General features: G+C 37.4%; 1 protein-coding gene across 5 annotated transcripts; it reads left to right on the forward strand.

Moving 5' to 3' along the window:
* The first annotated feature begins 4,179 nt into the window (after positions 1–4,179).
* On the forward strand, positions 4,180–22,484 carry LOC112147669 (phosphatidylinositol 4-phosphate 5-kinase type-1 gamma). 5 transcript variants are annotated; one of them, XM_024274208.2, is made up of 18 exons: positions 4,184–4,553; positions 7,060–7,088; positions 7,220–7,309; positions 7,393–7,523; positions 7,600–7,717; positions 10,117–10,269; positions 10,672–10,971; positions 11,072–11,277; positions 11,346–11,429; positions 12,812–12,860; positions 12,995–13,079; positions 13,157–13,330; positions 16,192–16,348; positions 17,886–17,954; positions 18,053–18,554; positions 19,047–19,121; positions 21,026–21,106; positions 21,211–22,484. In XM_024274208.2, exons 1-18 carry the CDS (start codon positions 4,460–4,462, stop codon positions 21,223–21,225), a joined length of 2,412 nt encoding a protein of 803 aa, XP_024129976.1. In that variant the 5' UTR covers positions 4,184–4,459; the 3' UTR covers positions 21,226–22,484. The 5 variants fall into 5 exon arrangements, 3 of the variants coding, with proteins under 3 accessions (XP_036072347.1, XP_024129976.1, XP_024129977.1); XR_002919508.2 differs by lacking the exon at positions 19,047–19,121 and adding an exon at positions 18,706–18,740 and having other exon boundaries at positions 4,186–4,553; XR_004949530.1 differs by lacking the exon at positions 21,211–22,484 and having other exon boundaries at positions 4,185–4,553; positions 18,706–19,121; positions 21,026–21,097.

Below are 22,484 nucleotides of genomic sequence, written 5' to 3' on the forward strand. Positions count from 1 at the left end.
GCGCCTTTCTGTTTCCTTTGTTCTCTAAATGAAGCCCAGGGTCCTATTGATGACTGTCACACAAAAATGTGAGAATACTTCTTACCAAGTCAATAGACCTGGAATACTTAGTAAAAGTCTGATAATTGTAGAGGTGCAACAAAGTTTGAAGAATTTGACTTGGTTTATTTCAGACAATATGTTTACTATATTACCGAAATTATTGGCTCACCTGCCTTAACTTACACAGGGGAAATTCTGGCTCTCAGTCTTCGTGAGCAGATACTTTCAGTAATATCGACAGACAGATTTGCACTTATCTCTTTATAAGGATTCTCAAATAAGAGATACATTTTGAAAGGGAGTGGGAAGAAGCTAATTCATATAATCCCACCCCTATTGTGTCCTACTCAACTTTCTTTTACATGGATTCCATATTCTGCTTCTTAACATCTATTTAAAGTTGTGTACTTTACCAGCCTAAATCTAAATGTGATTACTTTTTACAAATTAGTGCAGATCGGGAAAATAAAGTTTCAGAGTAAATTTGGGGGTTTTTGTGGTTATTTTGGTGGGAATAAGACAGCCTGTATATATTCTAGAGTCTCAGTCACATTTTGTTTGTTGATTATGTAAAATGTGTTGACAAGATTTTAAGTTTTGTATTTGGATGGTAGAGACTTGATACAGAATTTTGAAAATGAGTTTCATTGGAAAACAATACAAAACACTCAAAAACCCTGTTGTTTTTTAAGGTGTAATTTCTGCAGAGCAGCATGCATATAGTTCACTGAGAGAGAGCTGAGAAAGTAAAGAGAACAAATTGAGACATACTTGAGAACGCTGAAATACGTCTCATCTTTCTCTTAACTGAGATCTAAGAAGAGACAGTTGTGAGAGAATTTTGAGATCTCAGACAGTGCTCACTGTGAGACTTATTTCTCAGGAAAAACATTCGAGAAGAGTGAGAAAGCCTGTTTTGTCTCGAACAGTTCTCATTCATGTCTAGGAGACGTAAATGAGACAGAAAGGAGATCTCATCTTCAATTTTCCTTTGCTATGGGCAGGAGCTCATTAAAAATAAATTACATAATAATATATTAGAAAATAAGTGCATGAAAGCAAATGTGAGGTGATTTTGTGCAAAGTTTATAAAAATATAGAAAATCGTCCACCATTTCATGCTTTAATAGACAGTTTTGTCACAAGACTAAAAGTATTGATCTCTGTGAAATCGAGATCAGCATTTTTGGGAGAGTTTGTTAAACTCTAAGCCTTGAGAACCAGTACCCAACATGTTTTCCAGCTAAACTACTATTGTCACTTTTCACTAAAAAAAACTGATCCCAGTAATCAGAAGCAGGACAGGGTTACTGTAAAACTGGTAGGATGTCAGCCCTAGAGGCCTGGAGTCTGACACACCACTGTGTAGCAAACTAGAAATATAAAGGCCAACTGTGGGAAAAAGCTCTTTCGAAAGTGTGGGAGAAAAAACATTAAGGGTTTACATATGCAACCATCTCCAAAACAGACAAAAACATCTAAAGAGCTTGAAGGGTTTAAACCAGTTTCTATATGTTTTCCTATGAAAGCTCTGCCTCAAGGGCAATTTAAAGTTCCTAAAGTAAAAACTACACTTAAACAAATAACTATTTCTTTTGCTGGGGTTAAAAATTTGAATTCCTTGGATAATGACCTGAAAAAGTGTTTGAGTGTTGTGTGTTTTAAGTTTAAATGTAAAAACAAAATGATTGATTTGTATTCGACATGAAGTAAATATCGTGTTCCTGCTCGTATTATTGCTTTTATTATGGGTTTTCCTTTTGTGTTCGTTTTAATTATACCTACTCATTTAGTCATCTATTTGTATCATATGAAATAATAAATATGGGGATTTATAAGACTTGGTCTTCATCCTACTCCTGTTCTTCTTCTTAAGTAAATTGTATGTGTTGTACATTCTAACAGAAAAGAACAAATAAATTAATTAATTAAAAAGGGGAAGCAAAGATCCAATTTTCCAAAGAAAACTTAAAGACCACTGAGGCGCTTCAAAGCCCACCCACTGTCCCTGACAAGGAAATAAAATATCATTGGCAAATGTACGGCAGGGTGATTATTTATAAAAATATAGAAAATCGTCCACCATTTCATGCTTTAATAGACAGTTTTGACACAAGACTTAAAGTATTGATGGCTGTGAAATCGAGACCAGATTTTGGAGAGAGTCGGTCAAAGTATAAAGCCTTAAGCACCTGTACCCTACATGTTTTCCAGCTAACCTGCTGTTGTCACTTCTCATTGAAAAAAAAACTGATCCAAGTAATCAGAAGCAGAACAGGGTTACTGTAAAACTGGTAGGATGTCAGCCCTGGAGGCCTGGAGTCTGACACACCTTTGTGTAGCAAACTAGAAATATAAAGGCCAACTGTGGGAAAAAAGCTCTTTCGAAAGTGTGGGAGAAACAACATTAAGGGTTTAAATATGCAACCATCTCCAAAACTAACAAAAACATCTAAAGAGCTGGAAGGGTTTAAACCAGTTTCTATATGTTTTCCCATGAAAGCTCTGCCTCAAAGGCCATTGAGTCTCATTTAACTACTTATTTGGAATTTCTGCATTTTCAATCACAAGTGTTGTGGGAAAGTAAAGGATTTCTTCTTATTAAAATATGTTGGCTGCAAGTTTGAAAGTGTGAAATGAAGTTATGCTGTTGTTGTTGTTCTGTTCACCTTCAGGGTGAACAACCAGGGAATCTGTCAATCAAACGTTCGAGGTGGGGGCCACACCACAGGCTTTTACTATGGCATCTGATAGGTCAGTTTATAACTTGAATAACTTGCGATAAAGAAAAAAATATAATAAAAAAAAAAGTTAGAATTAGAAAGATGTTGAGAAAAATTTATCAGAGCAAGAATGGTTTCTTTGACAAATAGAATGACAAAGTAATAACTGTCTTTTCTTTAATAGAAGTCTATGGGATTTTGGTTTCTTGGAGCCAGCACGTACTTCATATTCGGAACAGTGGGAGTAGAGTTGGTGATTTTACAGTGTTACTGTGGAGTAAAGAATTAATTGTCAATAAATGTTGAATTCTTTTAATACACCAGGTAGTCGTTTTAGAGAAATAAATAACAATAGGTGAGTTATTCTTATCATAAAGTTTAGAAAATAAGCAAAACATTTCCCGCCAAAAGTGTTTTTGAGTTTTTATAGAAGCAGCCATTTTGAAAAATAGTAGTAAAGCTATTCTACTGCCTCTAGTGGAATGATATTGAACTACAGGACAGAAAACAGCTAAGTAATATCCACCGAGTCTCTAAGGAAAATGTAGTAACTATGAAAACTTTTGCTTATTAGTGTCCACATTCGAGATCAAGTCATAAACTGTATTTTTTCGATTGTAAAAGTGTTTCTATTTGTCTTTTAATATGATTATGTAATGTTTAGTCTAAAAGCCTCCCGTTTATTGAGACACATTTTCTGCAGAGCGGCAGGAGTTTATTAGAAATTTGCCTCTGAGTTGTGGGCGGGACTAATGGCACAGAAGTTGGCCTCGGCTAATTTCCCATTAACCCTTTGTTTACACTCTCTCCCACTAGCTTATAGTACCTCACAAGTTCAAGCTAACATTAGCGTAGCAAAGACCGGCAAACAAGCTATCCAGCCAAATAATTTTGAGCCAAATAGCAGCTCGGACAGGGAAAATTCTACTAGTGTTAGAATTGGAAGGGATAAGGAAGTTTCGATTCCAAATGTAGACAAATAGACACATTAACTTCTTTACCTTCCTCGTCTAAGCCGCCATCTGGCTCAAACAGTATGGATGGATAGCTCTGATATTGCTCATTTTTGCTAATGTTAGCTTGGGAGAGTGTAAACAAAGGGATGCTGGGATTTTTAAAGACCGCGTTACTTCCGGGTTAGAAGTCCCGCCCACAACCCAGAAGCGAATTTCTAATTAGCTCCTGAACAGTAGAAAATGTCTTAAAAACAGCAGATACTTTTTGATTTTATCTAAAGGCATAATCATAATTAAAATGCAACTGTAAACTATTTTACCATTAAAAAATATTGTTGGAGAGGGACTTTAATGACTCAACTTCAAGACAACATTATGAATCTTCATCTACATATATTGAGTTTTCTTTAATTAAAGCTTTATGGTTTCTATTTTAAATGTTATAATGTTATGGGCTTTTGCACCCGAAAGTAGGCCACGCGTTTGCGTGTCTCGTGACTGCGCTGTGGCGGCACCCGCACACTCTGCGTGAGGGCGATGACGCACAGGCGCGGCGGGGATGATCAGCAGCACCGCTGGATCTGAGCATGACAGCGTCGGCTCTCCGGGAATGATGCGCTCTGCTGCAGGCGATCGAGGAAAATGAGGAAAACAGAAATTCACTGCGGCGTTTGGAGATGAATCCGGCATCACCCGCTTCCGTCTGAGGACGCGTCTGCGTCTGCAGCCGTGCAGGAGATGGACGCTGGGACTGCGGAAAGCGGGAGTGATGGGAGCTGGAATGAGGCTGGGGCCGTCAGCATCTGTCAACAGCTTGACCTCGGGGACGCCGGTTTGTATCTAAGATCAGAATGCAGTTCCTGTGATCCAAACAGTTTCCAATGTAGCCAGCCTTAGTAGAAGCCATTATTGGCACCAAAAATACAAAATAATGTATCACAAACAGTTGGAGATAAATAATTGGGTATGTCTTGTCCAAATGAATAATGCATTGCTTTGTTAGATAACAGTGTCAGGGCTCAAGTCACACATGCTCTGTTTAAATGTCAGTGGCTCACAGGAGGCAGAAAAACAAAGTGCACATTAGAAATGTGTGTTCAAACTGTGCAGCACTTGATGGATATCTGCACGCTTTGGTCCTAACTCCTCATCACGATTCTTACATCCTATTTTATCCTGTTCTTGTATGCAGAGTGCATTATATAACACATATAAATCACTCTAATCTTCTGTGAAAATGCAGGAAATGGACGAAGAAGTGTGCAGAATGTTTGCTGCTGAAGTTCTGTGCACAGATGAATTGGCATATTCTTGGAGGGATCGGCATCTACATCTCTACGTTGTGCCAATTTAATGTTTAAAAAAAAAGTCCACCGTTTTCTCAGATGAGAAAGATTTAATCCTCTTTTCCATGACATACACCCACACCAAACCCCGAAGGCAAGCTCCTCTAAACCTAAATATACCATTACACCAGTAAACGAGCCTTTAGTGCATGTGCTCGGTTTTCTTTTCCAACTGCCTCACAGTAAGTCATTGCCCACATATGCATAACTAACATTACAGAGAGGCTGTCCTGTCTGTTGCTTGTTGACACATTATTCTGGCCTGACCCTAATCCCATGAAGACATTGCTTGTGTCTGTCCTACAATCCTGCTCATTGTTCCAGAATTAATCTGCAGGTTACAGGTGGGAACATCCTGTTGAGCAAGGCCTTATTGTCATGTCAGAGCCCTGAAGTTGTATATTAAAAATATTCTGAAGCTTTTTATCTTATTTTTTAAACGTCCAAATCTTTTTTTTTAATTTTAGGCATAACATTTTAAGTGTATTCTAGTTGCAATCACAAGGTTTCTTTGTGTTTATATCTGTATTGACCCAGAAGTGCTCTGATTTCTATTAATACATTTATCTGAGACCATAATTATGTGATAATCATGGTGCAACACAAGCTTTTGATCCAAAATTACCACTAAGTGTTTTGGGGTCATTATTCTTTTATCTCAAGACCTTTTGGTAGTATTGTCCATGTTAGTGAATCCATTAAAATCACCAAATGTCAGAAAAAAAGTGTGTTTTATCTGTCAGATTTGAGTTTTTATCAAGAATAACAAGACAACAGATGACTCACAGTGACATTATTCCACTTGTTTATGTGTAAAAATCTGCAGAGCAAAATGTTCTCACTTAAAATTCTGTTTACTTTTAATTTGAAACAGCTAGCTAATATCTAAATTGTGTAAGTTTACTTTGAAATGCATAATAAAAAGGATAAAAGCTCCATGTATGGAGCTTTTATCAGTGTTGTATGGAGACATACAATTGCTGCTTATTTTGCCAGCATATATATTTATAACGCAGTTGTAAAAATTGTTTTAAAATAATGAGTAAAGTTTTGATTATTGATTTAAAGCTAATTTAATATTAAAGGGAAGAATCACATTTTTACAGAAAATGTTTTTTGCATGTTCTTATGATATTTTTCTGATGATCAGGGACATATGTTAAGAAATTTAGGCTTAAATTTGTATTTCAAATTGTGGTGGAACATGTTGCTTGAAAAAAAAATGTATTTGTTGAATAAAAACTGCAATTATGATCACAGTTGAAAAGTTACAGTAAATGAAAGAACATAAACACTGGAGCTCCAGTGTTAAAGGGTAAACTGTACGGTGGGACAGTTCCAGGCCTCCTGCTCTCTCATCCCTTTATGCAGAAGCACACACAGTCTAGCTTTGCTCCTCATGTCAGATGGAAAGTCTCTTCCTAATCTCGCCTACGATTGGTCAGTGAGATGAGCTGGGTGCTCTAACCAATAACAAAACAAGGATTAGAGAGGAAGTCAATCCAATAGTCTTTTTTTTTTGTACCTTATCTATACAAATCTACAAATCTCACTGGTCCCGGAATAGGAAAAACACTGAAGTGAGTGTTCTGTTTGCCGTGCTGCACTTTTTTCTATTTCCTCTGTGGGTCATCTGACTAAAAAGGTTTTTCTCGGTGAGTTAAACACACATTTATTTTTAGGATTTTCTGTAAAAAAAAACTACAAGATCTCGAGTTGACTAATAAGCTTTTTTCTTCCCATATGCATTCAATGTTTAGGCTTATAGTTATATGCAGAGGTCATAGCAACTTTTTAAATACTCTGTGAGTAATTTGAAGTTATTTTTTATGTTTTGCAGCTCACTAAAGCATTGAATGTCTGTTATTTTTATTTTTTTGCTTCAGTGTTACTATGATGCTAAAGCTGCTAAATCCTATCAAATCAAAATCAGTGCTAAAAAATGTATGATGTGAGACACCTCCTAATGTGTCTCTCCTTTCTGTCTTTCAGATTCAGCTAAGAAGAGTCAATTAACAGAGGTGAGGGCACCCAACACATGATCCACCTGTCTGGTGTAACCTTCTTCTCCTTTCTCTGTCCTCCATTCTTGGCTTCTTGTTTAATTCAATTGCTTAAAATAGAATATACTTTTTATATTTGTTTTTGTTAGATGCCATCCCCTTTTGGAGTAGACCCAAATCGCGAGAAGAAGATCGGGCACAGGAGAGTAGACGCTTCTGGAGAGACATCCTACAAGAAGGTTCCTCCTTTATTTTATTTTAAAGCTTGGTTCTTCATTAGCACTTCCACATGGATCTTACTGTTTCTGTACTCCACCTCTAGACGTCCTCCTCTGCTCTGAAAGGGGCCATCCAGTTGGGGATCGGATACACTGTTGGAAACCTCAGCTCCAAACCTGAGAGAGATGTTCTCATGCAGGATTTTTATGTGGTTGAAAGCATTTTCTTCCCAAGGTGACGTTAAAATTAGATGTACAATTAGGTGTAAAACATTCATGTTCTTATTTTCCTGTGGAAATACTCTCTACAGTGAAGGCAGTAACCTCACTCCAGCCCACCACTACCCAGACTTCAGGTTTAAAACCTACGCACCCGTGGCATTCCGCTATTTCCGGGAACTTTTTGGGATCCGACCAGATGACTACCTGGTGAGAAACTACATTTTATTTTAAAAACTCATAGCTCTTCATGCAGCTCTGTTGATATTGGAATTCCCTCACATTCCCTGCTCCCCTGTACTGACCTGCAGCGTAGCTGATCATTTGTTTAAGCTCAAACTCCACCTGCTCCAAAGGCAGATTAGTGGAGATTTCCTTTTTAACTTGTAAGTAGTGGCAGTTAGCAGCCTGCATTCATGAATCTGCATGGCTTTGCTGAGCCATTTTAATATAGAAATAATATAGTTGCATTTTTTCCATGCAGTTCTGGTTAGAAGGGCGAATAAATATGACAACATATACATAGAAAAAGTTTCTTTTCAACAAGAGGGCGAAACAATTTCATAAATTACTGTTTGATAGAACAAAATTCTATACAGGGAAGCGTTTAAAACTTTAAAAGAACCCACAAAGGTGTAATAATTGAAATGTAATTGAAATATGGATTGAAATGTAATATTACTAAAGTTAAGAGTGCTTTAACTGGATTTGTAAATATTTTTTATTGCTTTTGAAGTGGTGTTTTAGGAGGTTTTAAACAAAAAAATCATTATTTTAATTTAGGTAAAAGTACTTTAGAACTATTTTACTGGAATCTTTAAAGAACAACTTCAATGAAAATGGTATAAAGCTCTAGAACAAAGAATTGACAGGAAATACAGTATTTTGGGGGGAATTTAAGACAAACTCCAGTGAAAATGAGCATGTTCTTGCAGCATTTTCTCACGATAGATAACATACTGGCTAAAACTTTTTCAGATTAAAACTGCTTTTTTGAGTATTTCTTAATTCAAATCATGTAATGAAAACCAAAACTCAAAGGGTGGCTTTAAAGTCCCTTTCCAACCATATTTATTTCTATTTTAAAATTATTCCCAGCTCAGTTTGTAGCCAAAATCAAAAAGTTTAGGTCATTTTTTTAAGACATTTTATCTACAGCACCAGTAGCTCATTAGAAATGCAATTCTGGGTGGTGGGTGGGACTGTTGACACAGAGCTCCACCTTCCTGTCCAGGCGTTAGCCTATAACCTCAAGCTAACATTAGCGGCGCAAAAGTAGCGACGAGCAATATTAGATCAATCCAGTCATACAGTTCTAGGCCAGAATCTCAGTTTGCTAAAGCACGAGTGTTGAACGCTCATCATGTCTCACACTCCTAGGCATGAATGGGCCAGGATGGGCGGAAGGGGGAGGGGAGACTTTGGCAAGCCTACTTCAGTAGCTGCAACATTAGCTTTTGCTAGCAACCGGTTTTCTGATCCAACATGATTTGAATTAAGAAATACTCAGGAATGCAGTTTTAAACGTACGTTATTTTATATAGGTCCTCTACTATGAGAAAAATGCTATAAGTACATGTTAAAAACACAAAGAAGACCATTTTCATTGGAGTGGGTCTTTTTGAACATTTCGTTGCACTTGTTGCTATTGCGTCTGAACATCCATCCATCTTCTTGACCGCTTCTTCCCTTTCGGGGTCGCGGGGTGCCGGAGCCTATCCCGGCTACTGACAGACGAAGGCGGGGTTTACCCTGGACAGGTCGCCAGTCTGTCGCAGGGCCTCAATCACACACACCCATTCACTCTCACATTCACACCTAGGGACAATTTAGAGTCACCAATCAACCTATGAAGCATGTTTTTGGACGGTGGGAGGAAGCCGGAGTCCCCGGTGAAAACCCACGCATGCACGGGGAGAACATGCAAACTCCACACAGAAAGGTCCCAGCCGGGATTCGAACCGGGGCCTTCTCGCTGTGAGGCAAGAGCGCTAACCACTGCGCCACCGTGCAGCCCTAACAAATAAGCCCCGGGTGGGATTCGAACCGGCTACTTCTTGATTATAAGACCGCGGGTTCAGCCGCAAGGCCACCCAGAAACTGCGTCTGAACATTTATTTTTTTATTATCAGTTCATGTGTATGGATTTATTTCCTTCTTTGTATTCCAAAAAAAAAAAACTTCATATATCAACAAAATAAAATCAATAAAATAAATTAATTGTTAGTTTGCAGCTACTTTGGGTACACTTTTTTTATTTATTCACATTTTTTTCCTAACATAGCTGTAGTTTTATTTAGCTATTGACAGACAGCAGTTTGCTGAGTTTAGTGTTGTTTTTATGTTTTCTTTAATCCATTTTGAGACAATTTATCTTAAGCCAAAGTGATGACACTTAGAACTTTGTATTTTTTTTTGTTTTTAGCATGTTATTTTAATGGCAGTATCTTATTTTGTCGTTTTCTTCTAACATCAACATTTTGAAAATAAATAGTCAGATTTACATAATCTGAATCTTTCAGCCACTGCTGGTTTAGCCCCAATATTTTAAAAATTGAAACTTTGAGGTTATCATTTTAATTCCGTTTGTTCCTTGTGTCTTTGTCTAGTACTCTCTGTGTAACGAGGCTCTGATTGAGTTGACGAATCCCGGAGCGAGCGGCTCCATTTTCTACGTAACCCGCGACGACGAGTTCATCATCAAGACTGTGCAGCACAAGGAGGCCGAGTTTCTACAGAAATTACTCCCTGGATACTATATGGTAAAACAAGTGTCTCACTCTAGTTAAAATCCGCATCCACAGCGATACTACGCTTTGTGAGAAAGTATCGTGTGTCGGTGTAGTCAGTCGCTTTTAAAAGTTTAACGTGTTTTTTGTGTGGCTGAGTGAGCGCTTAAGAGTAGCACTGCAACAGAAACTTCTAGCCACCTTAATCCTGTTTATCCAACCCCCTGGAGTTGGCCCTCAGTGAACTGTGACGTCAGCAGGTGGTTTCATGATAGGTAGAAGAAAGGAGCTTCTTCTAATACTCTTTAATGGGTTAAGCATGCACACAGATCTTGTTTAAAAGTCACGCTGTTGTGCAGGTGCTTCCTGTGCAGGAGACAAAAGACAAACTAAGAGGTATTCAAATGTCACCTTCCCTCTTTCTTCCATCCCCAGAACTTGAACCAGAACCCTCGAACTCTTCTACCAAAGTTCTTCGGCCTCTATTGTGTCCAGTGCGGAGGCAAAAACATCCGAATTGTCGTGATGAACAATATTTTGCCACGCTCCGTGCGCATGCACCTTAAGTTTGACCTGAAGGGCTCAACGTACAAGAGACGAGCGTCCAAGAAGGAGAGAGAGAAGTCTAAGCCAACTTTCAAGGACCTGGATTTTCTGAGCGACGTCCCCGAGGGCCTCAACCTGGACCAGGACACATACAGCGCTTTGGTCAAAACCTTGCAGAGAGACTGCCTGGTGAGAACCAGAAAGTGAAAAAAAGAAGTATAAGCAGTGAAAAGGCATCCTAAGCTGTCTAGTTATGCTTTTTAGAATGAACTGAAGTGTGTCCCGCCAGGTTCTGGAGAGCTTTAAGATCATGGACTACAGTTTGCTGCTTGGCGTCCACAACAAAACCATCGCAGAGAAAGAGCAGCTGTCCCAGTCCCCGGCAGAGGGCGGGGAGGAGAAGAAGCCAGCGGGGCAGAGAGCCTTTTACACCACTGCCATGGAGTCCATACAGGGAGGCTCCACATGCAGAGACACTTTGGACCACGATGACACGTAAGACATTTTCAATTCAATTCAATTCAGAAATGCACATGGGATTCATATTTCTGTCCTTTGTGAAGCATGGGGGGAATTCCAGCTGTCAGCAGCAAGGGAGAGCGCCTCCTGCTGTTCATCGGGATCATCGACATCCTGCAGTCCTATAGGTAAGTTTTTACACATTAAGAATATATAGTAAACTCTTTTGAATACTTGAATTCTGGGATTTTAATCCTCGAAAGGTGCTTTGGAAGATTTGTTTACAACAAAAAATGTGAAGTTTTTTTTTTTAGAAATAATTTAACATTTTTTACAAAAGTTTTTAATTGTTTTTGAAACATTCCTAATGAAATTCTAGGGTATTATACCTCCATTACTGATTACTTCATACCCATATTTTTCTTCTGTCATGAGCAAATCCAAAAAAAAAAAAAAAAGCTTTGAGTCCCACTCTGATGTGTTTTTGACATGCTCTATTTTCTGATAATAGAAGATATACAGTATATAAGGAAAGACGAACTCAAAATCACATTTCTGAGTATCAGGAGCAGACAAAAATGTCATTTGAAAAGGTTTATATTTATTATGTACAAAATATGCCACAAGTTTCCTGCTTATCCAGATGCATCCACTTGATCCACTTGACGACTAGATCCATGTACGTCTTTGTTTTCCTCATCCGAGGAAACTGTAGGGCGGGATAGCTCCAATACTGCTCGCCATTTTTGTTGCACTATATTATGTTGGGGTGAGAGGCTGTAAACTAACAAGAGAGTGTGTAAACAGAGAGCCTGCTCACAACTTCATGAGATCTCAGCTCAGAAATGAACGACTGCAGCTCTTTAGAAACTATGTCTGAGAAAACCACACAGATTTTTTTTATTTTAGTTTAATGAAAAATTGCATAACTATAATTAAAAGAGTACTGGGAATTTAAAATCAATCAAACTTGATCGGAGTTGGAATTTGACAAAATGTTTTGAAGAAGAGTCCTCCAAAGAGTTATTGTGGCTTTACAGCTTCAAGAAACATCATTTTAAATCTTAAATTAAGTGTGATTTGTTTGTAATAATCTACTTCATATTCATTGACAGTGAAACCTAACCCTATCTCACAAGAAATACAACTCTTCTAAACTTTATTGTTTTTGGTAGGTGACCAAATACTAATTTTATTTGCTTTTTAAAATTCTGGAATTTGAGTCTAAACCTCAATGCAGACAAGCAAGCAAAGGTTGACACTTGAGTGAGACTCAGTTACCCAAAATAATAATAATATTTGCAAGTATTACGAAATAGTTATCAAAAACAAGTAATTTGTGTAAAAAAAAAATTAAAAATGAAGTAAAGAGTTTGAAAACCAGAATATAAGTGAGTGGATTATTTATTATTTTAATGTTACTTTTAGGAAACGTGCATTTGTTGGTAAGTTTTAACATGAAACATTTACTTTTAACCTGATTCGACATTCAGAATGTTTGATTTAAGATATTTAAAATGGAGCATTTGTGCCTTTTTTATGTTTGTAATAACAGAGGATTTTCTTACAGGCTTATAAAGAAACTGGAGCATTCTTGGAAGTCTCTCATCCATGATGGAGTGAGTCTTTTTTAGTTTTTGGAAAACTGATTTTAGCCCTTTAACACCAGAGCTCCAGTGTTTATGTTCTTTGGTTTACTGTATTTTTTTTGATTGTTAGCATGATCAACGTAATTCCATTTTTACTGCTACAGGACACAGTATCAGTTCACCGGCCATGTTTCTATGCTGAGAGGTTCTACAAGTTCTGCAGCACCATCGTCTTCAAAAAGAGTAGCTGTGAGTTTTTATGACATCAGACGCTCAGTTTTCTTTCTGGGAAGGAGGACAGCTAAACCACATCTCCCTTTCTCCAGCCCTGCGATCGTCACCATCTAAAAGAGGCCGCGGGCAGCTCTCCATGTACAAGTCCGGTACTGGAGCGGGTTCAGCTGGGCAGCGTCCCTCGCTGAGTGATGAAAGGCAGGAGAACTTGGACAATCTGGAGAACCTAAGAGGGGCGCACAACTTTCCCATACTGGAAGATAACGGTGGGATGAACTGCAAACTACATTCACTTTAAATTAAAAATTGTCACTAAGAAGAGATCTACATAACTCAATATTTTCCTCATTTTTGCCCATTTTTTTCCTTCTGAAGCAAAAAAAAAATTAGAATTTTACCTAAATAAAACATAATAATAACAAAAGTAAATGAAAATGTGGATAAACATTTTTAAAATTTGCATTTGAGGTAATCACAGAACTGTAAAAGATTGAAATAAAGCGTGGTTATCTGGAGAATAATAATAGAGAACATTATGGCAGAATCACTAACATTTTCAACACTTTTTTTCAAACTGGCGGCTTTTCTGTTGGTTATATCTCCATAGCAACCATTTTATGTTTTGGTTGCCTGAGGATACCAAACAGATTGACATGACTTTCAGAAGAATTATCAAAAGTAAACTTTTACGTTTTCTTAGCAACGGAGGTCATTTGCTAACCATGCCCAAATTCCTAAAACCTTTGTATCCCGTCGTATATTATTTGATTCAACCTTAGCCAGGGATCCATGCATTACATTTTCACAATATTTCGTTAAAAATGTCACCTTGTGAACTCACTATGCGCATGCCGTTCAAAATCTATAACTTCTGAGTGCTAAATATGTTACCTCAATTGGTACCGAATAAAGTTCAATAAGTTAGGATGTGATATATGAAAATCCTGAGGATTAGTTTTTGTTTGTAGCTGGTACTAAATGTGTGGCCAAATTCCCACCCTAAGTCCTAACTACTCAAAAACTATATAGTTCTGGGCTATATAGTGCCCTGGATTTCAAAAGCAATGCAGGCACCATTTTCAGTCTTTCTTTTTTTTTTAAAAACGGATACGATGTCATCGATTTCATGAAGTGAAAAATGAATCAACATTTTATGACGTTTATCTGTGACTTCACTGTGTTCTATTGATGAAAATGTGGAACGTTTTTTTAAAAATTACACTTTAATGTGTTTTTTTCTCAAAAATTGTTCAACAGCAATGCATTGTGGTCTATATTTACTAATGTAGAGAGCATTGTTACAAGCTGTTTTTTGTAAAGACTTTGGGGAAATTTCTAGTGCTCTCCATTTTGGAATTAGAGATTTGGACAGTTCTGCAAAATAACAAACGCACTATATGGTGAGTAGGAAGTGAATTTGGACATACTTTGTCCTAGAAAACGATGCACATATTTTGATTTTGGCTGAAAACGTCAAAATCATATTTAAAGAAGCACTGGGAACGCTTTAAAAATAGATCAGAAGATGATTGTTTGGGACTTAGGGAAACAAATACCGCAATGCATTGTGGTCTATATTTGTTAATGTAGTAAGCGTCATTGCATGTTGTTTTTTGTAAAGACTTCTTGAAAATTTCTAGTGCACTCAATTTTGGAATAGTAGATTCAGACAGCACTAGAAAATGGCAAACACACTACATAGTAAGTTGTGTTTTCAAGTGTTTTTTTAATTATTATTTTAGATGGCTCTTCCTGAGGTCAAAGGTCACCCAAACTCATGTGGTGGTTGTAAACTTAAGCTGGCAGCATGTGTGTGAAATTTTGTTAAAACCGCTTAAATAAAAGTTTCCTTTTTTCATTTTGTGGGAATACGTGAAAATCTGCAAATCTCACATTTTGCAACAAAATGGCCCAGCAGTAGGATAGTGGATTCTAGTGGATTTTAGTGGATTTTAGTGGATTCTAATTTTTTTTCTGAAACCTCACTGGAGATTTTTGCTCCATTCATCTTTTTTTACGGTTTCGCCTGCTATGATGTCATCATTTTATGGGCGGGGTCGTTCACTACACCAAATATAAATTTTCACTGAGGATTAAATGTGTGTAAATTTAAGTGATTTTATTAAGCTATGTGTCAGGGTTCATAATTTCTCACAGAGGCGCAGAAATGTTTCCGTGTGCAAAAACAATAAGATAACTGAACTGCAGGAAACCTTTGAAGCACACTGATAAGAAGGTGGTAAACCAGAAGTATTGACCCAGACTAACGTCAAACCAGGATAATAAATAAACTGAGGTCCAACAATCCAAAAATAGAAACATTTATTCACAGTCACAACTGAAATATGATGCGACTTTGTGCAAAGGAGGTAAAGACAATCTAGAAACTGATGATTTGAACATGAGAAAACAAGACTTAAAGAAAAAAATCCAGAATTTAAGTCCAACTTTTAACTACTATGAAGAAAATACATATAAAAAATGATTAAATGAGGTCATATCCCAAACATTTAACGCAATGTCAGGTTAAATAATTTTAAATTTGATCACTTATGTGCCTGACTTAATTTCCAATTCCATACAACATATTTTTTAAAGTTTTTGCAACACAATGTCCCATTAAATTAAGTGAAGTCCTTTAATGGTACATTGAGTATTAGTGATATGAATGAGTTAAACCAAAACATATTAAGAATTCTAAAGCTTTGTGATAAAAGAATCACAAAAATCGTATTATTTTTTAATAGTAAGATAATTTTAGCACTTATTTATACACATTTATTTGGGATTTTCTATGGTTTGACTGTATTTAATTTGAAAACAGTGTATTATAATTAATCAAGAATCCGCTTTAAACCAGCCTAAACTCGCTGATGTCAGAGGATTGTCAAAGACAGTTTTGTAGTTTCGGTATCAGCTTCTCCCTCAACTCATTAAACTGAACCTATAAAAGAACTTTGATTCTCACACAGCCTCGTTTATCTGCTATCATGCGGTACTCTGTGTTTGGGCTTTTTAAATGTGATCTGTGCTTGTAAATCTAGTTTCATATTTAATTGAATTCCTTTTGTCAAAAGGACAATAGTCAAAGATCTCCAACTAAACCCTTTTATTTGTTGCCGTACAGGGAAGGAGCCCCCCTGCACCCCTCCCTCATTTGAAGATGCCACCACAGCGTCCATAGCCACCACTCTCTCCTCCAACAACTCTTTACCGACGACCCCGTTTGACACGCCGGAGCACCCCCGCCAGAGGAGGCAAGCGCAATCCCCAAACGTGGCCAGGTGAGAGAATCACCTTTGGTTTCTGTCCAGCAGTTACTCAAACAGGGAGCAGAGATAAATAAACCGTTTCAAATAACCGCTATTGGGACATATACTTGTGCCCCGAGTATGAGATTTACTGAGTGTTCCTGAACGTGTTGGCTCACGCCAGCCTGCATGTACGGTACATTTGTGTCAACAAGTGATGCAATGTTAGTGACTGTAAAGCCTAAACCCAATAAAAGGTGGAGCAAAGCCGAAATTGCTTTTCTTCCCATAACACAACACCCCCCCCCCACACACACACACACACATACACCCAAAGCATTTGTAACTGAAGGTCTTATGAAATAATTTTAGTTACTTTACAGTTATTTTACTCTCACATGTGAATTACTGTGCATGACATAGAAAAAAGGCAATCAACTGTTCCCCCAAGTTAGCACGCTCATATTTAATGGGCATTTTGTACACACAAATGAGTGTTTTATCCCCACGAGTGGCTGTGTTGTGAGCAAAAAAATGTACATTTTGTGGCCAAATATTAGAATATTATTGGCACTTTGTGCACACAAATGACCATTTTGGGGGCACAAAATTATTTTTTTTGCAGCTAAAAAATTTGCACAAAGTAGAATTTTTTGAATTGATTATTTTGTGTTTATAAATGGCCACTCTGTGTGCAGTAAACACTATTTTGTGACCAGAAAATTACATTGTTTTAGCATTTTGTGCACATGAATTACCGCTTAGTGTAAACAAATTGCAATAGTGTGGCCAACTAGAAATGTTTTTAGCATTTTTCTGTGCATAAATTTGTATTTTATGTGCACACAAATGACTATTTCGTGGACACGAATTAGCCTTTTCTGTGCAAAGATTATTATTTTGTGAGCACAAATTACTAATTTGCCAATAAAATTATCATTTTATTAGCATTTTGTGCATACAAATTACTATTTTATGCGCACAACTTAACATTTTGTGCTCCCTAGATGGTATTTTGTGTTCTCAAGTTAGAATTTTGTGCACAAATTAGCATTTTTGTGCACTAAATACTATTTAGTGGCTACAAAATAGATTTTTTTTTCATTTTGTGTCCATAAATTTGTATTTTGCAGCCACAAATGAGCATTTTGTGCTAAAAAATGATCATTTTGTGTGCACAAATTACTATTTTATGTGCACAACTTAAGATTTTGCACACACAAGTTAGCATTTTACCCACAAATACGAATTTTGTGTCCACGTTAGCATTTTGTGCACACAAATGAGCATTTTGTGCTAACAATTTAGCACTTTTGCACACAAATTAGTGGCACACAAGTTAGCATTTTACACACTCAAATAATTATTTTGTGCACGCAAGTTAGCATTTATTTGCACGCAATTTTTACCAAATCTTTGCTAAATAAAACAGTAATTTTCTGGCCACAAAATAGTAGTTTGTGCTCACAAATTAGTAAATTGTGTGCACAAAATGCTAATTTAAGGAAACATTTGTTTTAATGATTTATTCCAGGGCTTGTAGATATGTTATAATTGTGTGTTTCTTCAGATCACAACAGGAGGTTGTTGAGGTCCACGGTGACAGACAGGACACCATCACTGTAGAGGTGGAGCTCAGGTACTTGAAGACAGAAACACTATCAAATAGTGTACAGAATTGGACATAAGACAGATTTGTGTTTTTTACTTGTGATTTTTTTGTCCTGCTTTCTGAAGCAAAATCCCACAGAGCACCGAGCTCACACAGATGACCTCTTCCAGCCAACAATCATCTGATCCGACTCATGTTGCTTCATCAACTTCTGGCAGTTCACCCCCTGCCTACGCATCCTCCACTCTTCCTCCGTCCTTTAATTCAGCCTCTTCCTCCTCTCACTGCGCTGCACAGTCCTCTTCCTCTCCTCCTTCCTCTGAGGTCGTTCAGTCTTTCACCCTCCCTTCCGCAGCCTCTCGCTCAGATGCACAATCTGCATTTAGCTCAGCGAAACCCCAAACCCCCACCCTCCCTCCATCATCAGCATTTACTCCTATCTGCCCCTCGTCCACTCAGTCCTCCACCCAGAGCTCCTCTCAGCATCTCTTATCAACGCCTCCTTCCTCTGCCTCTTCAAGCCCCCAGCCGCCGCAGCGGGCAGCGCTCGCAGCTCGCAATCAGCTTTCCGTGTCCAGCAGCCACGACTCTCTGGAAGGGGAGGTGCAAGTTTCTGACATTTACTTTGTAAGTTATTGACCTCACATCTGACTGATTTCTGAAAACTTTTCATTGAAAAGTTAAAAAAAAAATCTGCATAATGGAGTCATCTGAAGAATGAGATGAAGATCAATCACACGACTGTGTTTGATTGGGCTTCTACTTCTCTTTAATTCAGTGGCCCAGTCAAGACAGCGTGATAGAATTATGATGGTGAGGAGGGTTGTGTGTGTTCTGCATGTACTCTGACATTTGCTTTTGCTGCCTGAGAGGCTTTTTCCCCTATATAGCATGAGTCTGCAAAGGTTCTCTTCTACATAGCATGAAGTATATCTGTCAATCTGCATCCATGCCGCCTGTCAAAGCACATCTGTTGGCGTTTCATCTGTCCTTTGTGGATTGTCTTTACTTTCACTTCACGTTTGAGTCTTTCATTTCCTCCTTTCATCAGCTCATTTCTTGTTTCCATTCCCTTTTTTTGTGTGCGCCTGTGTGTTCCTCCATCTCTCCATGTACCAGTATGCAGATGGCAGATATTGGGTTTACTCTCCAGTTCTGGGCCGCCGTAAGCTTAACTCTAGCTCAAGTTACAATGTAAGTCACCGCCAAGGTAGAAAGTCATTTGAAACACTAATCGATGTTTCTTTGCCAGCAGTGGCTCCACTTAGACTGACATTGTTGTTCTGTTTAGAAACCTTTAGAAATGAATTTCACAGAAAATGTAAGCAGGAATTCAGAAGGCTCATCATTAGAAATTTAAAATCCATCCAGTCTTCTCTTTACAGATAATCAAACAATGTGCATTTGCTCAGATTCAATTAGATTAGAGCTTTTTTTTACATGTTAGCTTTCAGCACTGATCATAATGTTGGAATGTAAATGAAACTTGTCATCAGAAGTTGATCAACTGTAAAAAAAAAAAAAAAAAATTTTTAAAGATTTATTTAAAATAATTGTTAGCATTCCTACAATCAGTTTATTGTAAGAGCTTTTTGGCAACAAATGCAGATGTTTAAATGTTAACCTAAACTGAGGTCTATAACTATTACATAAACAAAACTTAGAAATTTATTCAAATTCAAAATCTATAAAATGCTTTTAAGTAAAAATAACATAGTTCAATCTACAGAGCCCTGGATATGATATTAAAAAAGATAAATGATTCCTTCAAATTTGCACTTTGTGTGCACAAAATTGAGGATACATACATACAATTAAAAATGTTAGGATACAAGATTCTAACCTGTGCTAACTTGTTCACACAAGATACTAACTTGTGTACACCAGATACTAACATGTGCACATCCAATACTAACTTGTAAAAGATACTATCTTGTTCACAAAGGATGCTAACTTGTATGGAAAAGATGCTAACCCATGCATAAAGGATGCTATAATGTGAGCTCAAGATACTAACTTGTGCACACCAGATACTAACTTGTGTACACCAGATACTAACTTGTGCACATCCAATACTAACTTGTAAAAGATACTATCTTGTTCACAAAGGATGCTAACTTGTATGGAAAAGATGCTAACCCATGCATAAAGGATGCTATCTTGTGAGCTCAAGATACTAACTTGTGCACACCAGATACTAACTTGTGCACATCCAATACTAACTTGTAAAAGATACTATCTTGTTCACAAAAGATGCTAACTTAGGAAAAGATGCTAACCCATGCATAAAGGATGCTATCTTGTGAGCTCAAGATGCTAACTTGTGCGCAAAAAATGCTAACTTGCACAAGATGCTAACTTGTGCACACCAGACACTAACTTCTGTACACAAGATACTAACTTCTGTGCAAAAGACACTAACTTGTGCACACAAGATACTAACTTCTGTGCAAAAGACACTAACTTGTGCACACAAGATACTAACTTGTGCCTAAAAATATGCTATTTTTTGCATAAGAGATGCTAACTTGTGAGTACGAGATACTAACTTGTGCGCAAAAAATGCTAACTTGCATGCACAAGATGCTAACTTGTGCACACCAGACACTAACTTCTGTACACAAGATACTAACTTCTATGCAAAAGACACTAACTTGTACACACAAGATGCTAACTTGAGCCTAAAAATCTGCTAACTTGTGCTCACAAAATGCTAACTTGTGTCCCCAAATGCAAATTAAATGCTAATTTGTGGCTACAAAATATCAATTTGTGTGCACAAAATGGTAATTTGAGGGAACATTGTCTTATTTCACAGCTCCATAATAATTTATCCTTTTTTAAATAGAAAACATTTTTTTTATGATAATCACTTGCCCAGATGAAAACCTTTTTGACATTAGATTATGATCCAAATGTTTACAAAAGTCAGGAAAATCATCTCATCTTCACAGCTCAAAGGAACAAGTTTGCACAGCTTTGATTGTGTTTAGTAAACACAGATCTTATTCTGTTCTTGATGCCTGATAAGTTTTTTTTCCTGCTCATCTTTTCTTTGTCTCTCTGCTGCCCTCTGCTGGTTTTCCCTCAAACTGCAGACTCAGGAGGACCGGAGCTGGGTGTATTCTCCTTTGCACTGCAGCTCAGAGTCCAGAAGAGGCTCAGACGGGGAGAATGAGGTTTACAGTTCATCTAATATTTATCCAAAACAAATACAAATAAGCAAGATTTATTAAAAATTCAGATATTATCTAAAGCCATTTGTGTTCCTGTTTTTTTTCAGTGGAAGGACCAGTAATGAAAAAGCTGTACGCCTTTAAGGACAGTAAGAGCTGCTAAAGCAACATGTGGGAGCCTGCTTTGACAACAGCAACAAAGACTGAAGGAGTCAACTCGGCGATGCCGCTCTCAGTTATGAGAGTGCTATTATGAATTTTGACACATCCAAGGGAAAGTACAGACAGAGTTATTCACAACATATCAACAAGCAATACAAACGCCCCGATTCTGGAACAATTCGGACTGTCATGAAGCGCAGAAACATTAATTGGGTGGTTCGATCAGATGAGAGGCGCTGTCACGCAGTTTTGTCAGGAAGTCCACGGATTCCGTCCGCTTACACAACACCAGGAAAATTCAATAGTTTTTATATCGTTTCATTATATATTTTATTTTTATAATTTGGACCGTGGAATTTGCAAGATAAATAAATGAAGACAGCTCTGCCTATGCAATACCTGTTACTAATTTCTCTTTAATCTGATGTTAAGTCCAAATTTCTTCCAAGGGTTTTTAGTTATTCATTTCTGCCAGGAGCATGCCCGCTCTGTGAGTTTTCATGACAGCACTTTATATTCGTACGTGTGGCTAACGTCTTTTGGAAGTCTGTGTTTTCAGTATTTTGTTATTGTTTTCTGTGCCGTGTGTACAGTGTTTTCTTATTCTTCCAGCGGTGTGTGGTTGTCCACGTTGCGACCTCTGCTCTAAAAGTAAAAACAGTTTTGTTGAAATTGCCTTACTTGCCAAGTTATTACGTTGTCATAATGTCTAGTCAAAGAAACAAAAAACTTTCAAGTTCAAACGTTTTAATTCATGAGTGAACAGCAAATATTTGCAGCATATTTAAAACATGATATAGGAATGAAGATGAGGAAGAAATGTATGTTTTGTGTTAATATGGACGTGCAGCACGTGCGCAGGAGTCTGTACGGTACATGCTCTCAAGTCTGTGTGCGCATGTACCTGCATGCATACGACTGGCAGAAACAATCCAGACTTTTCTGTTTGTTAGATTGTGAAAAGGTTTTGTGGTTTGAGAATTGAAAGCATGTCTGAAAGTAAATGGCTGTTTATAAAAGTGCTGGACGTTTATTTTGATGGACACACCTGCTGAGACGTGACTCAACGTAACTGTCCCTGTATGTGTTTGCAATCACTTCTTTACCACATTATTATTTCAATCTGCTGACGTTAACTGGCCTAAAAGTAGGCGACTGTAAGTGTAGCATACCACTGTGAAAAAAATTACAATAAAAAAGTATATTGTGTATAATGTCA

This window comes from Oryzias melastigma, linkage group LG17, assembly GCF_002922805.2.
Source record: "Oryzias melastigma strain HK-1 linkage group LG17, ASM292280v2, whole genome shotgun sequence".
Classification (NCBI taxonomy): Eukaryota; Metazoa; Chordata; class Actinopteri; order Beloniformes; family Adrianichthyidae; genus Oryzias; species Oryzias melastigma.